General features: G+C 34.5%; 1 protein-coding gene across 2 annotated transcripts in view; it reads left to right on the plus strand.

The window, feature by feature from the left end:
* Positions 1 to 24,688, plus strand: part of FMN1 (formin 1) — a 130,062-nt gene extending 105,374 nt beyond the window's left edge. For both annotated transcript variants that reach the window (XM_027716952.2, XM_027716953.2), the window contains 4 exons: positions 9,263 to 9,314; positions 12,417 to 12,566; positions 21,980 to 22,064; positions 23,137 to 24,688. In XM_027716952.2, coding sequence (XP_027572753.1) covers positions 9,263 to 9,314; positions 12,417 to 12,566; positions 21,980 to 22,064; positions 23,137 to 23,181 — 332 coding nt within the window. In that variant the 3' untranslated portion in view covers positions 23,182 to 24,688. The remainder of the gene's footprint in view (positions 1 to 9,262; positions 9,315 to 12,416; positions 12,567 to 21,979; positions 22,065 to 23,136) is intronic.
* Positions 24,689 to 25,045: the final 357 nt, after the last annotated feature.

Consider the following 25,045-nt stretch of genomic DNA (forward strand, 5'->3'; position numbering starts at 1 on the left):
TTTATAAATAGTAATTTTATTGGTTAAAAATATAGAGTTTTATTGGAAGATTTTTTCTTTCTTGTTTAAGGCATACAACTTTTTTCTTAAACAAGATCTTGCTAGGTGTTCTTCAAATTCAGTTTTGATTCAGGTTTGAAGAAGACTAAATCAATGAACTTCAGAGGCCCAAGTGTATCAGGTTCAGTGATATTAATAGATAAATATGGAAAAGTTTCCTGTAGATCATCTTATAATCGATCTGTAGTTTTATAAGAAATTTTCTAAAGAAGGACTGTTCATTTGGCACATTTCGCATCACTAAAATGCAGTTATGGATGCTAAAAAAAGATAGGCAAAGTCTACCTTAATATTTCACCTTACTTTTATATGTAAATATCCGATATCAATACTTAGATTTGACTTTCCTTTTGATTTTCTTTACCCTTAAATATGGGTATTCGTGTATTTGAGAACCAGTTTCGCTTGAAGTTCTCCTCCCCCATCCTGTCTATATGGATGAACAAAAAGGGGAAGGTGACTGTCATAGTTCCAAGCAGCACCTTTTTAGAAGGTCAGAATTATTAAATTCATTCTAAATAATGTAGTTTTTCTATTCGTGCCTTTTATTGACAGTCTTTGTTTCTTAAAGGACCTTCATTGCTTTTTTTTTTATTTAAACAGAAAAGTAGCAAAGAAACAGATGTGTCCCATATAAAATATGCAATAAATCTTGTCTCACAAATTCTTTGCTCTGAACTTTCTGACAGAAACTGTCAAATATCCACTTTAATTCTAGTATAAAATGTTCACTTTGTGTCATGGCGCCAACCACCATATGCTGAAATAAAGTCAGTAACCAGCAATAAAAAAAGGCAACATACACACCTTTGAAACAGTACAAGCAATCAACAGTGAGAAAGGTCTATATAAATCTATGGAGAATTAATCTCAGCTTTGCCACTATCCTGCTGGGCATTTACAATGAGACTTTGCTCCCGACCACCAGAATTGGCTTATTTTGCAGGAGGAGCGTATCCTAATGAGGGGAAAATGTAGGTAAAACAAAGCAGCAGCTTTTAACCCCCCCACCCCCATGCTTTCGATCACCTAGAAGAGCATATCCTAGTGAGTTCAACCTTTGGGGCCACTACACATCGAGCATTGCTGTACTTTAGCAATGTGAAACCAATCTTGACTGAGCTCAATCAGCAGAAATTACTTTTGAGCTTCATAAATCACTGTTATCATTCCACAGGAGGAGGTATTGCTATGGATTTTTTCTCCTAAAAGTTTTCAGGCCACAAATTTCACAAGCTTTTCTGAAATTATTTTAATTATATTTGTATAATTATTCTTTATCTGCCAGCTTGTCTGTTGGTTCACCATCAAATTAATTTTTTTAAATAATATTCTTTTGGTTTTGAGACCTCCTGCTTCTTATTGGTTTTTAATAATTATTCAGCTATTTAAAAATATTGTCCTTGGTATAAAAGCATGTCAATCCTTAAAGTTTCTACTTCTGCTTACAAAAGGAGATTGTAGTTACAGATAATCTAGTTTTCCCGGACACAGAACAGATTTAACCTTATTATGTTTGAAAGGATTAGAATTAATTTTTCAGTTCCATAAACTGTTTAGATACATTTAGTCAAAGATTAATCTTGGAATTAGACCACAATGTTATAGGAGTTTATTAGTAAGAAAGTAGAATTAGAATATATTTCTGTAGTGTTGAAGTACTAGTAGGCTTTAAAAAATATTTATTATGTGGAACACTGAGTGTGGGAGAATGAGGGATTAATGGCTTGATTACATTTTAACAGAATGCAGTTTCAAATAATTTAATTGGAATAAATTGAAAAATGCAATGCTAAGTCTTGTTTTGTAATTAGTACCTCCAGAACACAGGAAAGTAAGCCTAATGTTAGTCCTAATTTTGATGAAAAAATTAACATTTTGTATAGAAGCCAATTGAAAAATAGCTTTAATTTAAAAATCTGCTCTCACAAAATACAATAAAATCGTACTAAGAAAAATATATTTTAAGAAATTTAGGACTTAATGAAAAATACCTTTTTTTTCTTCATAGTTAGTTTTAATGTTCTCTAAAATAACCTTCAACACTTTTTCTGGCACATTTATAGACAGCATTATCACTTCTAAAAGAAAACATGATTTCCTAGGTTGTTTTATTACCTCTGATAATAAACACTTTCTTGAATGTGTTGCTTGAGCATGTTCTGCTGGTGTTGTGTCTCTGTGTGTGTGTACAAATGTCTACAATTTGTTATGGTTTTGTAACATTAAAAATACTAAATCTGATATTGCACAATTTCTGTATGGTAAATGTTAATTAATTAGTCCTTGACCCATACCTAAGAGATAGGTTGACAACTTACATTCCTTGTAACTTGTGGGAAGCTTGCTTGTTAAGCAGCTTTCCAAGACTGCACAAACACTCTTTGTACTATAGAATCATTTGTACATTTTCATCATTGGATTGGGGTTTTAGTTTAAAAAAAAATTTGCACCACTGCAGAGGAAAGTAAACTGTTTCAGGGAAGGATGATTAAGACCTCATGGCAGCAAGTGTTCTGAAGACTATTTTGAAAGGATTTAAGATGTCTATACCAGTATTTAAACCATCTAAAAAAAAGTTGTGTAGCCAAATTCCATGTTAAAATGTGCTGTTTTCTAATTTAATGACTAGGTGAAAGAAATAAGGCTTATGTGATTACACAGTCTGTTGATTGTTCCCCTGCTAATAATTTTTAATGCATTGGCCAATTTTGACCAAATGTGACAGGGTTAGAGATCCTAAGATATTAAGCTCTTAAAATCTCAATAAAAATATGTGGCTAAATAGACAAGAGTGACCCTACTAGCCTTCCAGGGAGAGAAAGGCTCTATCAGGAACTCAACCCTTAATTAAACATTAATTAATCCATCTGGGAACCAACTCTGAAATACAGATCTACAGTAGACCAAGTTTCATTGATTACATTGCTCCCAGACCTTCTTTTTTATCTGATAGCGTAGAAGAAAGATCTCTTCATGGGCATGGGATCATTTGGTTTGGGAATTTTTTGCCTTCTAATATACTGTAATAGAAAACTATGTTAGTCATACAATCAGATATTTACATATAATTTCCAGGGTGTCTGTTGAATTCCCTGAGTTCATAAAGCCTGCCAATTAGAAGTTAGTAACTAGCTAAAAACAGTTTATCAAGTAATACATATTATAAGTTACTAGGAAGCTGTATATAGAACACTTAAGCTTTCTAATGTTTCTGAAATATAAAACATTTATAAGACAAAAAAGCTCCTGCATGAGAATAATGGACTGTAGCCAAGTGAAGTAATTTGCAGTCATATGGTTTTTTCAGATTTGAAATTTAATACAGTACAACAAAACCCAAAATGAAACAGAAAATGTTTTCTACTATATGTATTCTCTCGTTTGCTATGTTTGTACAGGAAGTCTTCTAAGTAATAAGAATTCCTTTGTTCAAAACAAAATTAAAAGTAATATTACGTCTCAAAATGTAGGGTTGTATTAAAAGTAACTCATATAAGAATGTAGAAATAGGAGAAAATTAAGCTTTTATGTACAGTTCTAGACAGATAGATGTTTCTTGAATATATCTCTTCTTAGATCAGGATACACAACTCCTCTAGGATTTTTGAAACATCATAATTGGCAAAAAACTTCAGACTATTCATTTTGTGATTTTACATTCTTTCGCATTCATATGAGTATTTTCATGAGTATTTGTTTATTTGCACTTGAAATTTGTTAATTTGTTTAAAAGATGCTATTAATTTTATTTCCATTCCTTTAAAATTCACATTTCAAGAAAGCAGATTCTGGCAGTGTCAGGTATTGAAATGTATTTCATGTATTATATCATACAGATTATTCATTTATAACATTTACAATGTATTGTCTTCATGGCCTTTTATGCAGAGCCCTGTCTTTTTCTAGACAGTCAGATAACAGTAAGAATAAAGAAATTAAATGGACGTTGGTGATTATTATGAACACTTCCTATGAATTGCTAGTTACATGCTGTTGGCATTGCTATCATCAACGAAACAATAAAGCCTCGATGCATTTAAAACTACAGATTGTTTCTTCTACTTTGCATAGTGCCCGATTAAACAGAGTTATTAAAAAGTTTCCCTTGCATGAAAATTGTACTTGAGAGTGGAGATGCATTTAGTGTACTTTTAGCCATAAAGTGTTCTGGGTTCAGCTTCTGATACCCAAATATAGCATCCAATCCAAGAGATTTGGATCTCTGTTATCAAATGGTGGTATGTCTTCATGCTTTAAAAAGAGTGAGAAAATAAGGTCTATTGGTGTTTGTTCTCCTTACTTGGCAAAGTCATAGAATGTGACTTTTGTCACTTTGGAAAATGATAACCCAGCTGAACCTCTCTGTAGATATACTGTTCTTCCTCAGCCCTTGATTAGGGGGTTAGGATGTTTCTAGGATGAGTTTCATGTTTTGACTACCTTTCAACATGCCTACCTAAGAGGTTTTAGTCTTGACTAGTAAGGAATGTGGGCTCTCTAGAAGTGTCCTAATAACCTTTTGTCACTGTTTTAGCAGTCTCTGTCCAAGCTTTAAAAAGTTACAAAAGGAATGTCATTAGGGGTTTTCTTTTGGTTTGTTGTTGGTTGGTTTTGTCTATGTTTTATCCTAGATTCTATCTTAATCTTAACTGGTCGGTTGGAAGACATGAGTCAGAAAAGACATATTTCCTTCCTCGAGGCAAAAACAAAAAAATCAAATACCTTGTTTTAGGGTTTTTCCCATGCAGAAAACTCTATAATTTACCTGTCTCTAAAAGTTCATGAAGCATGTACTCAACCTTGGAATATAAGCTAAGAGTTCCAGTGTCTCCATCCTGACTGCTACTTGTCTAGGTTTTCTTGTAATTTTGAAGATTATCATTGCTCCAAAATGCTTAGAAAATTTATAAAACTTTATGCATCAGATCTTTCAATTCTGAAAATAATAAGATACTGAAAAATAAAAAAAAAGATGTACCTTGGACACACCTCCCACAAAAAGCTGCAATGGATACAACTAGATCAGTACGCTTGTGTGAACTATCCTTCTTATATGCATTCCTATATTTAAGGTCAGAGAGAAATACCAGAAAGTTTATCCATCAGAATCAATGAGTATTCTCACTAGAGGGACAGAAGTAGCAGATTTTTGTGCAGTTGGGAGTACCCAAGAGTTTTTCTTTCTTCGTTTTCCCCTCTTAGTGCATCATCATTCTGTGCTTGCCTCTGTTACTTACCGACCTTCTCCAATTTTCAGTCTATGCTGGTGTCCACTTTTTTCTTTCCTTCATTCTTTAGGGAACTATTTCATAGTAGCCTGATGCATGAAGAGGTATTCATTTTGTTGTAACTGGAAGCTGCTGTGCATATGTTAGACCTGTTAAAAATAAATATTTTCTGGTAATGTCTCATTTTCAATATAGTGTTTCACATGCTGTTCCATCCTCAGCAAGTAGAATATGTAGAAGAAATAAGCTGGGGGATTTTTTTACCATTTTACCATTTCACTTTTAAAACTGTTACAGGGTCATGAATCTTCAAGTGCTCGCTTCTGCATTTCAGTAGAAGGAAGTCTTAGAAACATCTTAGATTCATAAGGCAAATTCATAAGATCATAGTCCTTTTTTTGCTTATTCTCTGAGCTAGATACAGACAGCAAGATGAGTAAGACTCGTGGCTGGTCTTCAGAGTCTGCAGCTGTATTACAAATAACTTCTTACAGCAAATTAGAACTGTATATTTTGTAAATACCTGTTTTCCTTTCAAAGCTCTTTTCTGTAGAAAGGCACAGCAGTTCTTAGTTGATCCTGACTTTCATATCTGTATTCAATGATGTTATATTGACTAAGATTGTCTGCTTCTTGTAGGACAGGATCTGATACTTCATTCAGGATATGGACTAATCCAACAGTAGAGCTTATTAAGAACTTGCATTTAGATGCAAGACTAGACAGCAAACTTTACATTTGACAATTTCCTTTCGTCTTCAAAACTGGTCAAGACTAATGACTTGAAGACCAGACAGGAGGGTATCTCCATACCAAATGCAGCTTTGGGGAAGTAATTTTGAAGGACCCCTATGTAATCTGTATACATGTAAGGTAGAACATCTGTGGTTACATCATGAGATGTGTTGGTGCAGTAGGATTGACTCAGCAGTGTGTTTGCAGTACAGTGTTAGATTTACTGTGAGGTGAACATCTCCACCTCTTGTTTCAAAGCTGTCTGAAGGCTCAAATGTTACTTTGGTCCCTTTGTCCCTATTAAGTATTGGAGTGTATTTACTGTTGAGCTTCCTGTTTAGTTTCCTCCTAATGAAAATCAGTTTACAAGCACCAGAACTTATCTGCAAACCAAATCAATGCTCAATAAATGGGGACAGTGAGGAAATTTGCTTCGAAAGCGTCCTAATTAAAAAGCTTATGCCGTTCGTCACTGTATTTCAGTGTTCACTGCAGTCATGCTTTTCTCTAATACAAGAAATAGAATGTGATAGGAAATGTCCATTTCAAAACAAACAATATTTGCTGCACATGGTTAGGCTATAGTACTCCTGCCACAGCAAGTTTTTGGAAGCTAAAAAGCTTCTAAAAGCTTAGGCAGAGAATGAGCAAGTTCTTAGGAGGGAATCCATTGAGATTACACTAAAATGGCATCCAGTGCAGGAAACGTTTTGTATGACCTACAGAATCTCAGAGGCAGAGAGCACTCAGGGGAAGGATTGTGTGTTTGTCCTGGCCCATAAATCTAACTGAGCACCTGCTTCAGTGCCTGCCAGGGTCAGGATATTAGGTTGGATAAATCCCTGTGCCAGTCTGATATGGCTGTTAATATATTCTTAACTTTAGGAAATTGAGGAAACTGAAATCAACCATGTGGCCTAATGGTGAAAGAATTACGTGATCCCACTTTTGCAAAAAGCAAATTCTGTGCAAGCAAGTGTGGTGTTGCCAGAGAAATAAAAAGAAATAAGTTTTTTCATTTATGTAATTCATTTTAATTGCCTTCAGTAATTCCACAAATTTAGATAAGAACTGATATCTTGATTATGGGTCTTTGAGGACTCCTGAGGAAAATACAGTGTTTCATGGAAACATTTGCTGACAGCATGGATTGTGTTAGTTATTGCAGTTGTGGAGAGGGAGAAAAAGAGCAGGATATTACAAATTCTGAGTGGAAAATCAGTTATAAATTTTATGGAAGATTAATGAATTACTCTGGTTTCTTGTCCTACACATTATGTAATATTTATAACACCTATTTACATATAATTTGTTATATAGAGTTGCCAATTCATTTTCTTAACAAATCTCAACATCTGAATTTCCAATAAATGCTTTTAAACAATTCCTAAGTGGACATTTTTACAGTTAAAAATATGAAAAATACTGTTTGACAGATAATAAAGTATTTTCTTCCTTCCTCTTTTCCCTCTTATTGGTACATAAACACACACACTGTTATATTAATGTAAATGTTGTGTGCTCCTTCCTAAAAGCCACATAGTTTTTTTTTACTCTCTCTAACAAATTAAAACTTCTTTCCACTATCTTTCCTTATTCTGTTCTTACAAGATCAAAAGAGAGTAGGTCAGGTCTTGCCACCTAACTGTATACGTATGAGCACGTTGTCCTTGTTTGTTACTGTGTTTTGTGTGCAGGGACCTGAAGATATTCAATTTCTGTTGTAGCTGGGAATGTAGTTATGTTGATAAGTTTGCCCTACTGAATTTTTCATCTCCTTGACAAGCAGAAAGAAATTATTAATGTAATAATGAAGTGTAGAATTTTATACACAGTTCAGCTTATGCAGTTATTTTGTATCATTATGAATCATCAGAATTCCAACCTATGTTTTCTACTTTTAATGATATAAAATGAAAGACCTGTCAAATAATGAATTAAGTTTAGTAGGTTAACTTTAGCTGAATTTTCAGGAGATTGAAATGAATGCAAACAAATCAGAACTGCCCTATCTATTTCAATTGCAGCTGTCTTGCCACCAAGGTTTGAGGTGGAAAAATCTAATGTTATAGAATTAATTACTTTCCTTGCAAAGGTCACACAACATTGTTTCTGGCTATTGCCATACTGAAATAATCTGAGTATCTCCAACAGATTTGCCCAACATAGGGAAGCATATGAATTGAAATCAATTTGTTTTGTTAACAGAAAATGTGCTGAAGTAATCCATTTTTTAGTTTTATCCTTTTTTTAACTGTCATAGTACAAACCTCTTTGTCAGTAGCCTTATAATGAAATAGAGTCATTCGGGACCAATTTCTCGATGTCCTTGTCTGTGAACTCCAGTTTGTAGCTGTATTTCAACCAGTCACTCCTATAGACTGAGCAGTAAAAAGATACACTTCTTTATCTTTGTATATAGAAGTGTCTGAATTCTGTTTATATTGACACTTACAGAATTATTCTAATGTGGATTAGTAACAACTTTTCCATGATAGTATTGTGTTATATATGTAGTATTCTACTGCAGCTGAAGTTGCTCCATTGTATTAAGAAGACTTGATCAACAAAAACTAGTGCTTTTGCTTTGAGTATCCAGCTCAGGAAACATTTTCAACAGTAGAGAATGCCTGTCTTCTGAAAATCAAATCCTTTTAAGTAGTTCTTTTGAGCATTCTGTAGCAGAGAGACTCAGATTCACTAACCGTATTTCATACCCTTGACTGCTTTTTCAAAAAAAGTCATGTGCGTACCATACATTTAAAGTATTTTCACTTTACAGCTTCCAGAATAAAGTGTGGTAGCTATATGGACCTGTAACTATGTTCAGTACCTGTTCAACTCCAGTTGAACTTCCAATTATTTGTCCAATTAAACAGGTTTAAATTTGTAAATTCTGACGTACAACAGTATAGAAACATACACAACTTAATGATTTTCTTTTTTTTTTAATCTGAGAGTCAGGTTTAATTATTTACTTTATATTAACACCTACCACTATATATTATAATACGGATTTTAAATTGCGTATCAAATCCTATACACTTTATTGGTACATTAGAAGCATTCATTAGGTACAGGAAATAATTAAAAATTGAAAATTAGCAAGTGTTTATCACTTTTATTATATCTAGTATAGAAACTATCCAATTTTAAATGTAAGGGATGTTTAATCTCTGGGATCTCTAAAATGGTAAGGCAGTAATTTATATCTTTAAAATGTTTTTCATTGGCAGCTAAAGAAGAACGTAAAAAAGAAGAGAGCAATTTGGAAAATGCCCAGAAATGGTAAGTTTCTTGCTAGTGTTTTCTTACAGTTTATTTTGGTCAAAGATATTATTTAACTTGGGAATTGTATTAAATAGGAAAAAGGATCTGTACTTCAAAGAAGTAATATGTTTTCTGAAGAACTCTTATGTAGTCTTCCAGGAAAAAGTTCAGTTGAGTTTTTCTTCAAACAGTGTACTGTGTTTGAGGTTTTATTTATTATCAGCATTGAACTGAATCAGTTTTACAGAATATTGAAATAACTGATTAGCTACTTAATGAGGTAAAATGTATTTCATCATCACTGAACACTTTCATTACTTAGTATACAGCATTCAGTTGCCTAAGAAACCAGTGAAATCCTAATGTTTTCATTGTGTGAATATCTGTGCCTTACACACTTGCCAAAGGAGGCAAAATATGGACAAAAGTGAGATAAATTGATTTGTAGATGGAGGGTAAAATATCCAATAAGTTAATATTTCTAATAAATTTTGTTTACCAAATTACAGTTTTGTGAGAGTGAAGGATCTGCCTTTGCTATGGACCTGCTATAAATAAACTGGGGTAAATTAATTTTTAACTTCTTATCAATATTTTTTTCTTCATGGTCACTAAAGACAGATTTGTGGTAATCTGGATTTTAATTTTACTTTTGTCAGCCCAAAGTCACTCCACCTGAGACACCTAGGTTAGTTTTCCTAGGAAGACAGGAAGAGGAAGATAGGCACCTCCCAAACGCGGTTCAAGTCTTAGGTGGACTATTTCCATTTGCTTGCAGAAGGTGCCTAAATTGGCTGAACGAGTGGCTGACATCAGCTCGGGCTTTACCTCCTAATTTCAAGGGTGGCTGACAGGCTCTACTTAGCTACAAACCTACCTTTTTTGTCACAGGGCTCTTTCATATTCTACCTGCTTTGTAGGCTTTCTTGAGTAGAGTAGACTCTCCAAGGTATGGAGCTGCACTTAATTTGCAGTGGACTTAGGGAATTAGTTGTCTGACACAGAGTTTCTGTTTTTTTAATTGCTAACTGAATACTCAGTATTTTAAATTACTGCTTTTGAAAGGTAGAAAGCAGCCCAGGAAGCCAGGTTAAGCTGAGTAAAAACAAAGCAGTACTGCTGGGGGAAGGGCTGAAGAAGAAACACGAAGAGAGGATGAGAAGTGTCAGCATGAAGGCAGAGTGAGAGACAATGTGCAGGAATTCAGAATCCCACCTCTGTGTGCACCAACTGGGGTGGAGAGGGGTTCTATTAGGAAGAAGAGAATGATGCTACTGGGGCTGCTGTTAAATGAAGCAAACCTGAGAAGAGTTTATGGTCTTGCTGTTCCTAGCTCAGCTATCCCAGTCGAGGGCTATGAACATCTGAGCAGTATTTGACACAAGTGAATGCAATGAAAATTAGATTGTCCAGTAGACATAAATGTTTTTAACCGTGTAATTATGACTAAGGTGTTTTAGTATTTTTAGGGTTTGAAATACCAAAATGGTTTACACAGATATTTAAAGCTGTATTAGTTTTATTTATTTATTTATTTTTCTCCTCACAGTGTCACTATGAGACTCTTCAACTCTGAATATTATGGCTCATACATACTTATGTCACTGTGATTCTTTTACCATGCATCATTGATTAACTTGAATTATAATTACATGTCTCATACAAAACCTGTGTAAGAAATGTAAAAGGTTAAGGTTATCACATATGGGGATTAAAAAACCTATTATTTTAATAGCTCACCTTGAACAATATGAAATACTCTTCAACATGGTCTAGAATCTCTTTCTATCTTTAAAGAATAAAAAAACCCTAAACAAACCAGAGCATATTGGCTCATGTGGCTAAAATAAAAGTTTCTTTACTTTGTGAAGCAGCTGGAGTATATATTCTTTTATTTTGGGGGGATAACTTCTCTATTTTTTGATCCTTATTTTATATTCTTCAAGCCTAACTAAAAAGCTTTAACATCAATCTAAGTCAAAAAACCTTGGCCCTAACCTTTACAATTTCATTTGAAAACATATGCAGACTATGCAAATATAAATTAGAAAAGAAATATTTGCTGAAGCTCTATCTGTTGTTCAGGTAGCATCTGTTGAATAGTTGGGGACTCATTACAGGTCTTTAAAGTGCCTCTTATTTGTTTTACTTTCAAGATTTACACTTCCCATGTTCTAGATTTAGGACCTATTATCAACTCTAAAGAAGAATTTTACTTTCTTTTGGTTAAATAAAGTTATTACTTCAAGAAAAACAAGTAGTTTTTAAATATGTTGCTAACTTTATAGCATTTTTAATAAGTATCACCAAATCTTTCAGGATTCTTATGCCTACTTTGCAGAGAAAAGTGGTTCAACTTTTACAGTAGTGAACATACTTCTCTTTATATCAGTACCTAACCATGTGGATCATTCCATTTTATCTATACAAAGCAGTACCATAAAGGTTAAAAATGCACAGTCAGTTAAAATGCTCTTGGAAATACCATCTGTAATAAGAGACTACTTTGGAAATATCCAACTGTATAGCAATTCAGTAGCCACATTGTAAAAGAAATAAAAAACCATTAAAATATTGACAGTGTCTTTTTTTGTAAATCATTTATTTATTGACACATGTGGAAGGATATGATTTATTTTCAGTAAAAGCTTTGCAAACTGACCGTTGACACTGTCTAGGGCTTGTTTGTTGCTACTCACAGTTCTCCCTAAACACTACAAGATTATTTTTAACCAAGCCTGGAGATTTTTTCCTGACTTGGCATGTGACTCTTCCATAGTCCTTCAATAAACGTAAATGGGAGAATAATATCTTCATGGAGTGTTGCAGAATAAAATTAAATAAATAGGTATAATATAGCATTTCCTGAAATGCAAGAAGTTAAATTTTTTGCATTATATGCCCATGATTTGCCAGTGTGACATATATCTATGATGGCTTGTGCATCTGTAAGTTATCCTCCTGGAAATGAGGTGGGTATTGGAAGATTAGTTATACTTAGCGTAAATTGCTGCTAAAATTTCCAAGGTTATGGGAAGTTACAGTAATTACCAGCTTTGACTACTGTTTCCCCAGTGGACTTACGTGTTGATAGTTTTTTTTCTTCCCCCTCCCTTGTAGCTTTGAAGAAACAGTGGAATACTTTGGGATAAAGCCAAAGCCTGGCGAGAAGGAGATCACACCAAACTACGTTTTCACGGTGTGGTACGAATTCTGCAGTGACTTCAAGACCATTTGGAAACGAGAGAGCAAAAGCATTTCCAAGGAACGGTAAGGTTCTAATAAAGTCATTAATACCATTTTAGATGTCTGGGAAACTGCTGCTTCTCAAACCCAACAAATTATCCTCCTATATTTCACAGGCGTCATTGTTTTCTTTCTGATCTAATGGACATCAAGGAAAGATTATTCCCTCAGGGTGCATAGGAAAATTCACCAAAGGCATGCTGTCCCCACAAAAAGATAAACACATATAATCTGATAAATTACACTTTTGTAACCCCTTCCAATTACTAGCTAGTAAAATGAAAGGGGAGCTGTGCTAATTTATAACAGATTGCTTCTCTGTGCATTTTCATGTTGAACTAGCCTAAATGAGGCGATATTGCTGTCGCAGACAGTACAGACAAATAAAAGCGAATGCTTTTCCAGTTAATATACTGCACTTGCATCAAAGGGAAGCCCCAGAGATTCAGGCCACACTTAGCACAGTGTCGAAGCCCCACACTGAATTTACAGCACTACTTCTGACTTTCGGTGTCCTGCTGAGGACATCAAACTACTTGCCATTAGATCTCACAACAGTCTCCTGATTTTATTAGTTAAAGAATGCAAAAACCTAAAACCTTCAATTATTTTCTTGATTTTCTTAAGAAGCTCAAAATCTTTTACACAAAAAAGCAACTCTACTACAAACTCAACATGCTCACCATATCATTTAAAAAGTCCTAGAGTGGTAACGTAGTCATGCTTTGGAAAAAAAATGGAGCAATCAAAAAACTTTCATCATGAAATTTAAATTCAAGTGCTTATTGCAAATTAACAGATTTAGATAAAAATGTCTCTAAAAGTATCAGCAAAAGTTGATTTGCACTTGCATTTTCCATTTTACTCCAAATCAGTGGGGGTTTTAGGTCCATGTAAAGTATATTTTTTGAAGGGCGAGATGTAGAAATTATAAATTCCTGATTATCAACCTTATGAACGTTGTTTTACAGATCTTACAGTTTTAAACACGTAAAAGTTGTAGCTTTGTCTGTTGTTTATTATTAGATTGATTTTGGAACCTGAAAACTGTCAACATTTACAAAAAATCTTTTATTTCCTTGTGTCTAGATGAATAGGCAAGTTTGGTTTACATGTTAAAAACTGTGTAAAATAAACAGTCCCTAGCACATTGCTATAGTCATGATAAAGATCATCTCAGGCATATGTTTTCTGCTGAATCATGACTTATTTTTATTCCAAAAGCAGTTAAGAGGAATAGAAATTAACTCCCCAAGGAAAAAGAAATCCAGACCATACATCCTTTCCTTTTTATGTAATTAGCATCTTGCCGATGGCATACAATGATCCCTTCAAAGAAATCTTTGTAAGTAGCCTGCTATATTTTGTGCTTTCCTGCTCAGGTGAGCTGAGAACGTCTCATGCTTTAATAGTTATATAAATACAACTTACAAATAAAAATACAGATCAAATATTTCATCAGCTTCTCTGATGGATGCCTTTATTCCTATTCAACCTAAAGCAGTATCAGTTGAATGCAGAGCAGCATTTACTATAATACTTCAAAGTGCTGACACTTTCTGAATCACATAGACTTTTTCAGAGTTTACTTCAAAGTTTCATTAATCTCAAAAGGACAATTCATTGCCCTTTACATTCAAACTTTGCGTGATTCATCAAGACAATGAGCTGCTAAAATGAGGAGCTTTGTGTAATAAGTAAATTAGAATGGCAGAACTGTTTTCATCATCCTAAATTGTTTTGTTGTGTGCTACTGAAAAGAAGAACATCAGTAAATTAGATGATATCAGTAGATTAGCATGATGGAAAATTTATTTTCATCACCTGAAAATGCCTTGTGAAGTCATGAACCATTTAAGGGTTCTGTTTTAAAAAATATGAAAATAACAGTTGATGAGCTGTTGTCCAAAAAAATTTGAAAGCAAGCTAAGAGTCATTGTGCACACTGGTAACTAAAAACCTTAGAATGACAGGAATGGACAGCTGTCTTCCTTAACTGGCTAATTAATTGGATGCACTATTCGTTGTGCATTTTTAAAGATTGTAATTTAATTTTAAAAAAGTACTGTTTATCATGAACCAATTATTTTGTTTTGAAGGAAATTTTATAGAGGAAGAATTGACAATGTAAGTCAGTATTGGTAGTTACTGTGCTGGTTTGAGTAATCTCTTTCAGATTGAACATACATACAAATTTTATAGGTCAGAATTCAGAAAACAAAACCAGATATAATCATTATTTAACAAATAGATTTACATACTTCATCTTAAAAACAGAAACAAAATTATATTTTTAATAATATCTTTTATGAAAGGTCCTTTCTCTAAAATGTTTTATTTTTTCTTTATTTTCATCCCTAACACAAAATGTGTTGATGGTTTCAGCTTAATCTTTTGAAAAAAAGGCAGTGGTTCTTTTATTGCCACAAAGGCAATAACATATTTGAGAAGCAGAAGCTCTGACTGTAGCAGTGTAAGTACCTAATGGTAGAGATGAAAATATCCTAACAAAAGAAAAAACACCAAGCAGTGCCCAACTAATTTTTGTTTATTATGGTAAGTTGGAGCTGGCTATAGCTTTTTACTGAACTCTTCCATTTATTAGAGAATGAATTGTATTTAGTGCCCTTTATTTCTGAACAGGAAAAGAGTAAGTTTGGGGAATACTTGTTCACAACATGATGTGGTCATAAGAGATAACATGTAGATTGCAAAATCTCTTAGCAGTGGTGGCCATGCAATATATAACATTTTCAACTATTTATTAGGCTAAATATGAGACTACCTTGTGCCTAACTGAAATTTGACAGAAACACTTGCCACAGAAGAACTAGTGGATTATATTTTCATTTTCAATATCACAGCGAGCAAGGAGGAGAAATAATCTTTAGTTCAACACATTGTATCTATTTTAGAAGACCAAATTTATTTTATAGTTTGATTTGAAAAGTGAATTTCTCTTTCATCTATTGTATGTCATGTATATGTTACCTAAGAAAAAGAGTGAGTGAGAGGTTTCCAACTATGTTGAGCAGTTTGTGCTATTGTAAAACAATCCTGGATCCTCTTTCCTGAGGATCCAGAAAGGGCATCATCCAGCTATCATACAATCTACCTGTATGATAAAAGCTAAAAGATGAATGTAACAGATTTATTTCATTTGGTATTAAACTAATGGTCTAATAAGGCAAGTTGACATCACAACACAAATGACTTTTAAGAAAATATTTGAAATATGATCATTAGGATCATTGGTGACATTGTAGATTTCTGCTGGGAGTTTCTTGTACACATAGTTGCAGCATCAGGAAAAGGCAAAATGTTTGTGAGAAAATTTGATCAATGAGCCCTACAGCATTACCAGGCTGAAGGCTAATGGTTTGTGCCATACAGAAGCATTTGATGTGAGCTTAATAAAAAAAAATAAATGGGAAGATTTTTGCATGTTTCTGAGGTTAAGGTATAGCTATGGAGCAAATTGAGGAGATAATTACAACTTACAGGCCTGTGCTGCAAAACAGAAATGGCTATTTCCCATAGAGCATACAACAGATCTGGCAAAGTGCTGTGTCAAGGTTCTTGCTCTTGGAAAGAAGAACAGTGTTTCTTTTTAGGTGTTATTAGGAGAGCACTATACAACAAAACAGAAAACATCACCGAATCATTACATGAATCTACAGTTACCATATGTAGTTCTTTTCCCTTCCTCTCCAGAAGGATGTGGTAGAGCTAGGAGATGTAAGATTAAAAAAATTAGGTACAGAATAGCTTCTGCATACAGAACCATTTAAATAAAGGGGAATTCTTTGGCTTGGAAAGGACTCTACTGAACAGGATATGATAGGGATCTGTACAAGCACAAAGGATTAATGGAAAATAGTCATTACATACCACATCTAATACAACAGAATCAATTCAAATTAGGAAGTGTCTGGTACAAGCCAAATGCAGTGATGTCTCTTTGCAGTAGGCATACTTAATCTGTTGAACACTTTGCCACAAAATGTCACAGGTGGCAAAAGCTTGCATTGCTTCCAAATGGTGACAATACAAAATCATATTAGAAAAATCTATGAAGGTCTTACACAAGAAGTTTCCAGCTGCAAAACTGTTCTGGGCATTATCATTGACTGTCTTTATATACTCCTAGGTGTGCCAGTGGCCATCTCAGATGGTCTGAAGCATATTTTTGATCTGAACTGGTGTAGCCTTATATTGTTTTTAATTAGGCACTAGCTTTCCTAAAAACATAAAAACGGATTTTTGTTTCTTGTGACTACAGAGATAAAATTTCTCACTCGCTTTGTGCAGATAAATGCTGTCAGTAGATCCAGAAAAAATGGAAGCATATCAAACATATTAGCAATTTGAGATTTGACAACAAAATCCACTGACAACATATATTTTACTGTATTTGTACTGGTTTAGTTAGTGAACATTTATTAAAACTGCAGTTTAAAGATTTGATCAAGTTCTTTCCAGAAGTTTTAAGCCTGAAAGCAATTGTATTGTACAACACAGTATTAGAATTGGACAGTGTTCAAACTTCATAGTCTGGTATAAAGTTCCTAATTTTGAAACTAACCAAGAGCTCTCTAAAATCATCTGCCAGGCATCTGTCTTCTAAAATTTTAAGACTGAAACCTAGTCTGTTATATTGCATGGGCTAACTGTTTTCAGGAAACAGTGCTGTTACTTAAGGTTTATGGGCTGCATACAGAAATCACTATAGGACTTAGAGCAGAAAGGCGTGTAATACATGAAAGGAATTTGAGCTATGGGGATATTTCTTAGTCTCTCAAGGGGAGTCACTGTTCAGCTGTGTTAAGGATCTGGTCTGGGTATAAGCTTGGCTCTAGATTGAACAGTTGATGCTCACTGTAGCTACCTCTGCTTGTTCATCTCGACCCATAGCTTTGTTTGCACAACAATTCCTTATGCCAAAACAGTATTATGGGAGAAGTTTGAACTTCTAGTCACGGAATGCTCAGGTGGCACAGAATTGTCATGTGGCTATTTCATAACCCACAGCTATCCACATAACCCACCAGCTGCATGGAAGGAGCTGTAGAAGCAAAAAGAATGGATTATTCCAGAGTATCAAGAAGCTGAGAGACAATCCAGATAATTTGGTCTCTGGCATCATACAATAGCAGAGCCAGACCATTACATGAGTAGCAATTGGCTCATTTAGAAGAGATTCTAGTTTTTCTAACTGAGGGCTTCAGAGCATGGAGCATGCCAGTTCACTCCTCCTTCTGTCTGAATTGATTGGGAAGCAGGTGTGAAAATAATAATCAGTTTATCTGGTTAATCCCTGGCTTGATATCTTTTCCTGTAAGGAGAAAAAGTATTTTCATGAGCTTATGAAGGAAACTTTTAAAAAATACAGGTTTATGTTTAGATTTAGTTTCTGTGTCCCTAGTTACAAAATAAAAATAATTTTGAATAAAAATAATGTCTTTATTTTTCACTAATAACTTCTAATTTAAGAGGCCTGACTTGCATACAGGGTAAGACAACATCTGCCACATAAAGGTAGGAAAAAACCAGTTATATTCCCGTTGCTTTTAGTAAGGATACATATGCAGTATTGGAGTCACATCTCCTATTTAAAAATACATTGTTTTGATTATGTAATTCAATTTTTTTCCTGTATCATGTGCTACTGTGCAGTACTGCTCAGTTTGACACCACATCTTCTTTATTCATTAAGGTATATTAATCTCTTTTGATCACTGTTGAAGGAGAATAACTTTTCTTTTGAACACATCAGTGTTGCAGCTCATCAGATTTAAAGGCTTAACCGACCTGCATTCCACAGTGTTGTGGCCTCATGTTGCTGCTTGCTAAGTTAGCACATCGGTCAGGTTGGAAGGAACCACAGTCGATCATCTGGTGCAACCTCCCTGCTCAACAGGGTCATCCTAGAGCACATTGCACAGAATTGTGTCCAGATGGTTCTTGATTATCTTCAGTGAGGGAGACTCCACAACCTCTCTGGGCAGTCTCTTCCAATGTGCAGTCACTGTTGTCTCTTGTGTTGTGATTCAGCTATTCTACCATACTTTCTGGTCTCTTTGTCCTTTCCAGAACTCTCTGTCTGAAAGTGTCCTTGTCACTGTTTTTCTATCATGTTTTACTGCACACTTTTATCCTTTCTTGCTTTTCTGCTTTAGATATACTTCTGTTGACTTTTCTATTCCCTTTCTTCCTCCTTGATTTCACAGCTATTAGATTAAGTCCCAATTTCTCTTCAGTGCACTCTCTAAAACATAGCTAGACTATTGTGTCCATCCACACTATTTTATACTGGTGTAGGAAGAAAATTAAATCTCTTCATTGAATCCATTTCTTTGCACATCTCTAAACTCTCCCTCATGGCCATGCCTCTTTAAATGTCCAGTTAGTATGAGCTGCTACCTTGAACATTATTTCACACAACAAAAAATCAGAAGAGAGGGGTGTAGAATGGTTGGTGGGATTCTTATTTAAATTGTGCTTTAAATGGTGAAGCTCCATCTCAGGGCTTGATTCTCTTTCAGCACCCTCATTGTAAAAAACTTCTTCCTTATACCTAATCTAAATTGACCTTCTTTTATTTTAAAAACATGACCCCTTTTCCTTTTGTAACAGGCCCTGCTAAAAGTTCCTCCCCATCTTTCTTGTAAACCTTTAAGTATTGGAAGACCACAGTAAGTTCTCCCTGGAGCCTTCTCTTCTCTGGGCTGAACAACCCCAGCTCTCTCAGCCTTTCCTCATAGAAGAGGTGTTTCAACCCTCTGATCATTTTTGTGGCCCTCCTCAGGATGTGCTCCAACAGGTTCATGTCTATCCTTTGCTAAGGATGTGGGTAAAGAACAGTGTGTGTGTAAGTTTTGTTGGAAGGCTGTCACAGCTTTTAATGGATGATATGTGTTCGTATCTAGGGGGCTTTTTAATGACAATAAATTTTTAAAAAATTAAAGTTAGGCACTTTTATGATTTTGAATTTGATAGTTTTCATACCATTTCATTTTTGCATTTCAAGTATAGTGCTTCCAAACACATTAGCCAGTTCTAGTATTCTATCCATGTTTGACAAAGAGTTATTTTTATTTATAAGGCACCTTTGCAGCATAGGCACCTTTACATCAGCTTTACTGAAGTAAATACTGCTAACAACTTTCTTAAAATTGAACCACCTGATTTTTTAAAAATCCGAATAACTACCTTCCTTTTAAATTATGCAGTTACGTTTCTGATAGTGCCTGCTAATCTTATCAGTCATTTGTTAGCAAAGTGGTGGCTTTTTTCCCTAGGAGACCAAAGTGTAATACACGTAATGTTTCTCATTGTTGTGAGCCAAATATTACATGATTCAAATCATGTTAGTGAGTTGGTTTAATTTTATTTTGTATTCCAGAATATTAATTCTCTTTTTTAAAATCCAGGTTTCCCAGAAATGGTGCAAATATGGTATAAAATGCACAGGGCTAGGCCTAAATCAGTAAGAGGCATAATTTTATTTTTAAGTTTGAAAGTTTATAATCCCTGTAATTCTCCCTTCAGGTGAAAATATGGACTCCAGACATTTAAACTCTATTTGAAAACACTTCTAGGACCAAAGAGAGTGGGATAAGATAGAAAATGTGCTCAGAATAGGGAAGAATTTAGAAGCTGATCACTTGGTGTGATTCTGCTGAATCTGAAGACTGTCTTGAAATATATTATTATCTTTGCATAAACTTTGTAGCTGTGAGAAATAGCGTGCTGTCCAGTGGGTGCTTTCATTCATCATGAAGAAGTAAACTGTGCTGATTAACAAAGTTGTGAAAAGATGGAATGGTGTGTTTACCTGTAGAAACAGGGAACACTAATTAAGTTTTAAAAATAGACCATCTGTATTTAAAAAATGTACAGAATAATAATTTTGTATTTGTGTATTTGAGGGTGTAGTTACAGCTTGAATCAATGCTGTAGCTAAATAGTTGAAAATTATTTTACTTTAAAGTAGTGCTAACTGTTTGTTCTTGTTCTGAAGCACTGGAAAGTGAGACCACCAATAACTACCAAGCAGATGCCTCTAAATACATAAAGAAGAAATTGTAATTTCCAACACTGATAGTATTTCCAAACTGATAAACACAGTAATTGAACTTATCACTGTGTTCTGTATTTTAAAAAGAATCTAGTTTGCTGCTACTGTTACAGCGAGGAAATACACATCAGTAATTGCAGCTATAATCCCCTTTCCTTTTTGCTTTTCTTCCAAAATTCCTCAAAAACTGAGTGTGTCAAAAGTGGTTTGAACTGGACATGGTATTTTAAATACTTTTTGACTGGCCATAACAATTATTTCTGCCAGTGGGAAAAGTTAAATAGTAGAAGGAAGTAGAATTTTTCAGTTTCAAGAGTGCCAGGAAATTTGTTGCTTCTAGTAAAAGACTGACTTGGTGTGCATTACTAGTTTCCTATTTTGCTAGTTTTCCTTGCTTGTAAAAATTCATTCCCTACTTTTTCCCTCTGCATTTTGTATATGAATTATAAGGTAGGTGTATGTAGCATCAGTATTACAAAGGCACTGAGCACTGGGCAGATCCTGTATTAGGAATGCCAAGGATTTTCTTTCCTTTTTATCACTGTTTAGCACATAATTTCCCATGTGCTTTCCAGTCTGTAAGAGGAGAGTCCAGTCCCTTTTTTTTAATTCTCTGTTTCTCCTTTCTCTCCTGCTTAAATTTCTCATTGGGTTCTTCTTGTTAAATCCCCATAGAAACAAGGGTTCTGTAGGCAAGACCATAAGAGCAAAAAGAAAGAAACAGAGGAATCAGATCTGTGTTCTTCTTTCCCCTTATCTCTGTAGTACTGTCAGTAGACTGGTCTGTAGCTGAACATAAGACAGCTTTAACTACCCCAAGACAAGAATACCTTCTGATCTGCTTCTCCAGTTACCCCATCAATGAGATTAGTCAGTCAATTCCATGTAAAGCAACACAGAAAACACGGAAAAAATGGCAGATGCTTTCATTTCAACATTTTCACAGGAAATATAATGTGTAACCTGGCAAATGGCCTACTAAAATAGCATATTCTATATGTGCAACAGATTGAACTGGATAGCTTTTGTTTTTTTCAGAGGAGGATATTTTGGCCTTGATACTGCAGCTTTTTAGTGGGAAAGGTATTCCATAAAACCCAGCTACTGCAGGAACAGAAAAATCATTTATCAGGTGACATTTTCAGTGAGCAATACAGATAGGCTGTCCCTTTGCAAATGTACTTGATCTACTTTTGGTACTTTGTTAAGTGCCTTTGAATAGAAATAGTAGTTTGTTGGGCTAACGTGCCAAAAAGAAAAGTTAGTGGTGAGGGTTCTTACAGATAAAGTAGATGCAAAGCAGAGCCAGAATACCTTTAATTTCTTTGAATCTAATGATGTCTTTTTTGTGTTTCAGAATTAAAGTGGCTCAGCAGTCAGTGAGCAAGTTAACTGCAGAGAAGAAAGTTGAAACGAAGAAGATCAATCCTACAGCTAGCCTGGTACGGTCTGGTTTCCAGTATGACATTGCAAACGGGTTTTGTGACACTACTCTTGTCATTCAGAATGATGGTTGGTTTCTGTGTTGTTGAAGGGTGATGTAGTATGCTTAGTTTGAACGTAGCAGAGTGATTTTCTTCCCAAGGAGAAACGTTAAAGCTTATGCCCTATGGTAGTCCAACAGTTATATTTAAAACTTAGTTGAGTTGTGCGAAAGCATGGCCCTGCTGTTTTGGATAACAAAATATGAGAAGAGCTGCTTTTGTGGTTTCTTCTTCCCTTCCACTGAAGTCTCTTGTATTTTCTTCCATGCTTCATAGTGCATTGAAACTCACTGCATACATTTGTCCAGTGGCTGTTTTTTTCAAAACCTTAAAAATCTTGTTTGCTCTGTCAAATAACTGTAGAAGAGATTAAACCCCTATTTTGTTCCTTGCTGTATACTAGTGTTTTCAATACAACACAAAAAGAGGACTAATAATTTGCACTGTAAAGAAAACCTTTTTTGTCTTTGTGAAAGACAGATAGGTTAGATTGGCATTTCTCAAACTCTAGTAAGAAAGAGACTAAGGGAAGGAAATGCACATGAAGGAGTGAGTATATTACTTCCATTCCCAGCAGAGCATATCAGTTGCAGTATCAGGCGTCAGAGATAAGAATGACTACACTTACCTGGGAAGAAGTCATTAAGCAAGATAACCTAGCTGATGCTAAATTAGAGCCTTTATGTCAGCAGAAACCACTCCAGACAAGAGAAGGCATTAAGAGTCACATGAATTTGAAATGTATCTGATTTTCTCTGGCTGTACTGTTCTTCACAGAGATGTGTATTTTTACTGTACACAGTATTTGACAAGTGTGTAGCTAAAGCAAACTCAGCTTTTCCACAGTGAGTAAGAACTGGTTCTGGGCCTCCTTTGAGTGCTCTAGGCATTTTTAAATTAAAGAAAACTTTAATCTACTGTGACTTGTTTAGTACTTCTCCATCTTCAAGACCAAGTGCTCATGGCAACTGAGAGGAGGTGGAAAATTAGAGACAAGAATGATAATAAAACTCCTCCTTTTCTTTTACAGAAAGAAAGACTGCGTCAGAAGGAAGCCAGTGTGACTGCCAACTGAAAGAAGAAAGATGAAAATGATGGAGTTATTTCATATCTCGCATGATGCTTTATTACACCCATGGCCCAGAGAGCACCTTATGTTAAATACTGAATTCTGCTTTGCTAATCTGTTCCCAGACAATCCACTAAAGACTTTTGAGTTCCTTCAGAGGGGTTTGTATGTTTAATGGAGGGAATTCTAAGAAGGTTTTTATATGGGAAGTCGAAACTATTTTCTGTAACTCTTCCTTACGTTGCTTAAAATGCATCTTGTTGTTAATCGTTATTTAAAATACTCTGTGCATAATGCATTAATACAGAACAACTAAAATGAGCACTTTGGACGCTGAGTTAAGTAGTGACTAACAACATGTAGGTTATATTTACAGGGGTTTGTGTAGATGAGAGCAAATATGCCACTCCATTCACAAAAGACGATTGCATCATAGCTTTTGTTACTTCAGCAGTAACTGAGGTAAAATTGACTGATTCTAAATAATTTTACAATGTCTAAGTATTGGATGCATCTTTCTAAAACTGATTAAATGTAACTATAGATTTATGCTGTATTTTACTATATTTTTAAAGAAACTTCAGCTTATGCCATACATTGAAATGGAAATAATATTTTGCACATGGAAAGGAATAGTTTCAAATTCTTTAGTTTTATGATTGATGGCATAACTGATTCATTATTTTTATGGCTTTAACCTAACATTTCCTAAATTTTAAGCTTCAAAAGAAAAAAGGATAAATTGTATATTTTTATTTCAGTATATATTTAAAATATCAATTCCACAAAATGATGATCTTATTAGTCATTATTCATTGAGATAAAATACAGTAATATGTCTCTATGAAGTTACGCATTTGCCATTAAATCTCTGGCTTTTAATTCCATTGAAAACTTTCTTTTAAACAGTAAATATCTCACTCTAGAATATATAATGCAGCCTGCTCTTCTCCACCTATGTTTGTATGAAGAATGTGTCCAGCATACATTATGTGTGTGCGTATATATATATATATATATATATATATACATATATATACATATATATATATATAAAACTGAATATCCACTTCCTTGAAGATTTTTTAAGGATTTTGATTCTTAGGAGGAGAAATCTTGAAGCAGAAGTTAATTTAAGGTAAAATAGAAAAGTGACTCTTGCTTGCTGTCCACAAGAGAGAAACCTTTATGATAATGGTGTATGAAGTTGGTTACAAAGAGAAATTAGGTGAAGCAAAAAGGTGCAAAAAGGTAACAGGGGAAGGGTGTTAGTCCTTTGCTTAGAAACTGAAAGGAATATACATGAAACAGGCATCAGTTATCATACACCAAATTTAGTAGAGAAACTGTGATGAAACCTAAGGCAAAGTCATCCCTAGAGGTGATATTAAGGAAATATTAAGGGAAACAGCAGTTGTAGAGACCCCATCCATAAATTAACTTGAGGATTTCACTGCAGGTTTCTTAAATAGTATCTCTCTCATTCCTGCATAAATAAAAATAAAGGACTTAAGATTCTCTTGTATGTTTTTGAGTTTCTAGCTGCTACAGATATACTCAAGATGTGTGAGCATAATTCTTATGAAAGCAGTCAATAATATGCCAGCAAAAATAATCTGATTTGTAGTTTGACTAGTCCCATTGCAGAGAAAAAAATTCCAAAGTTTTAAGTTTTCTATCTTCCACTAAATAGGCAAAGTACATTTGTTTCCAATACTGTTAGTGATAAGCAAGAGGAGCAATAACGCTTATAAAAGCCAAAGAACAATAGCAAGCAAGGCAATTCTGCTGAGTGTTTTAAGCAAATGAGTGTTGATTTTGGTATAGTTTTCTACCTGTAATGAAGATAGTGTATATTGTCATTTGACTT

The sequence above is a fragment of the Pipra filicauda genome, unplaced genomic scaffold (assembly GCF_003945595.2).
Source record: "Pipra filicauda isolate LSUMZ 115617 unplaced genomic scaffold, ASM394559v2 scaffold145_size1923396_pilon, whole genome shotgun sequence".
NCBI lineage: Eukaryota > Metazoa > Chordata > Aves > Passeriformes > Pipridae > Pipra > Pipra filicauda.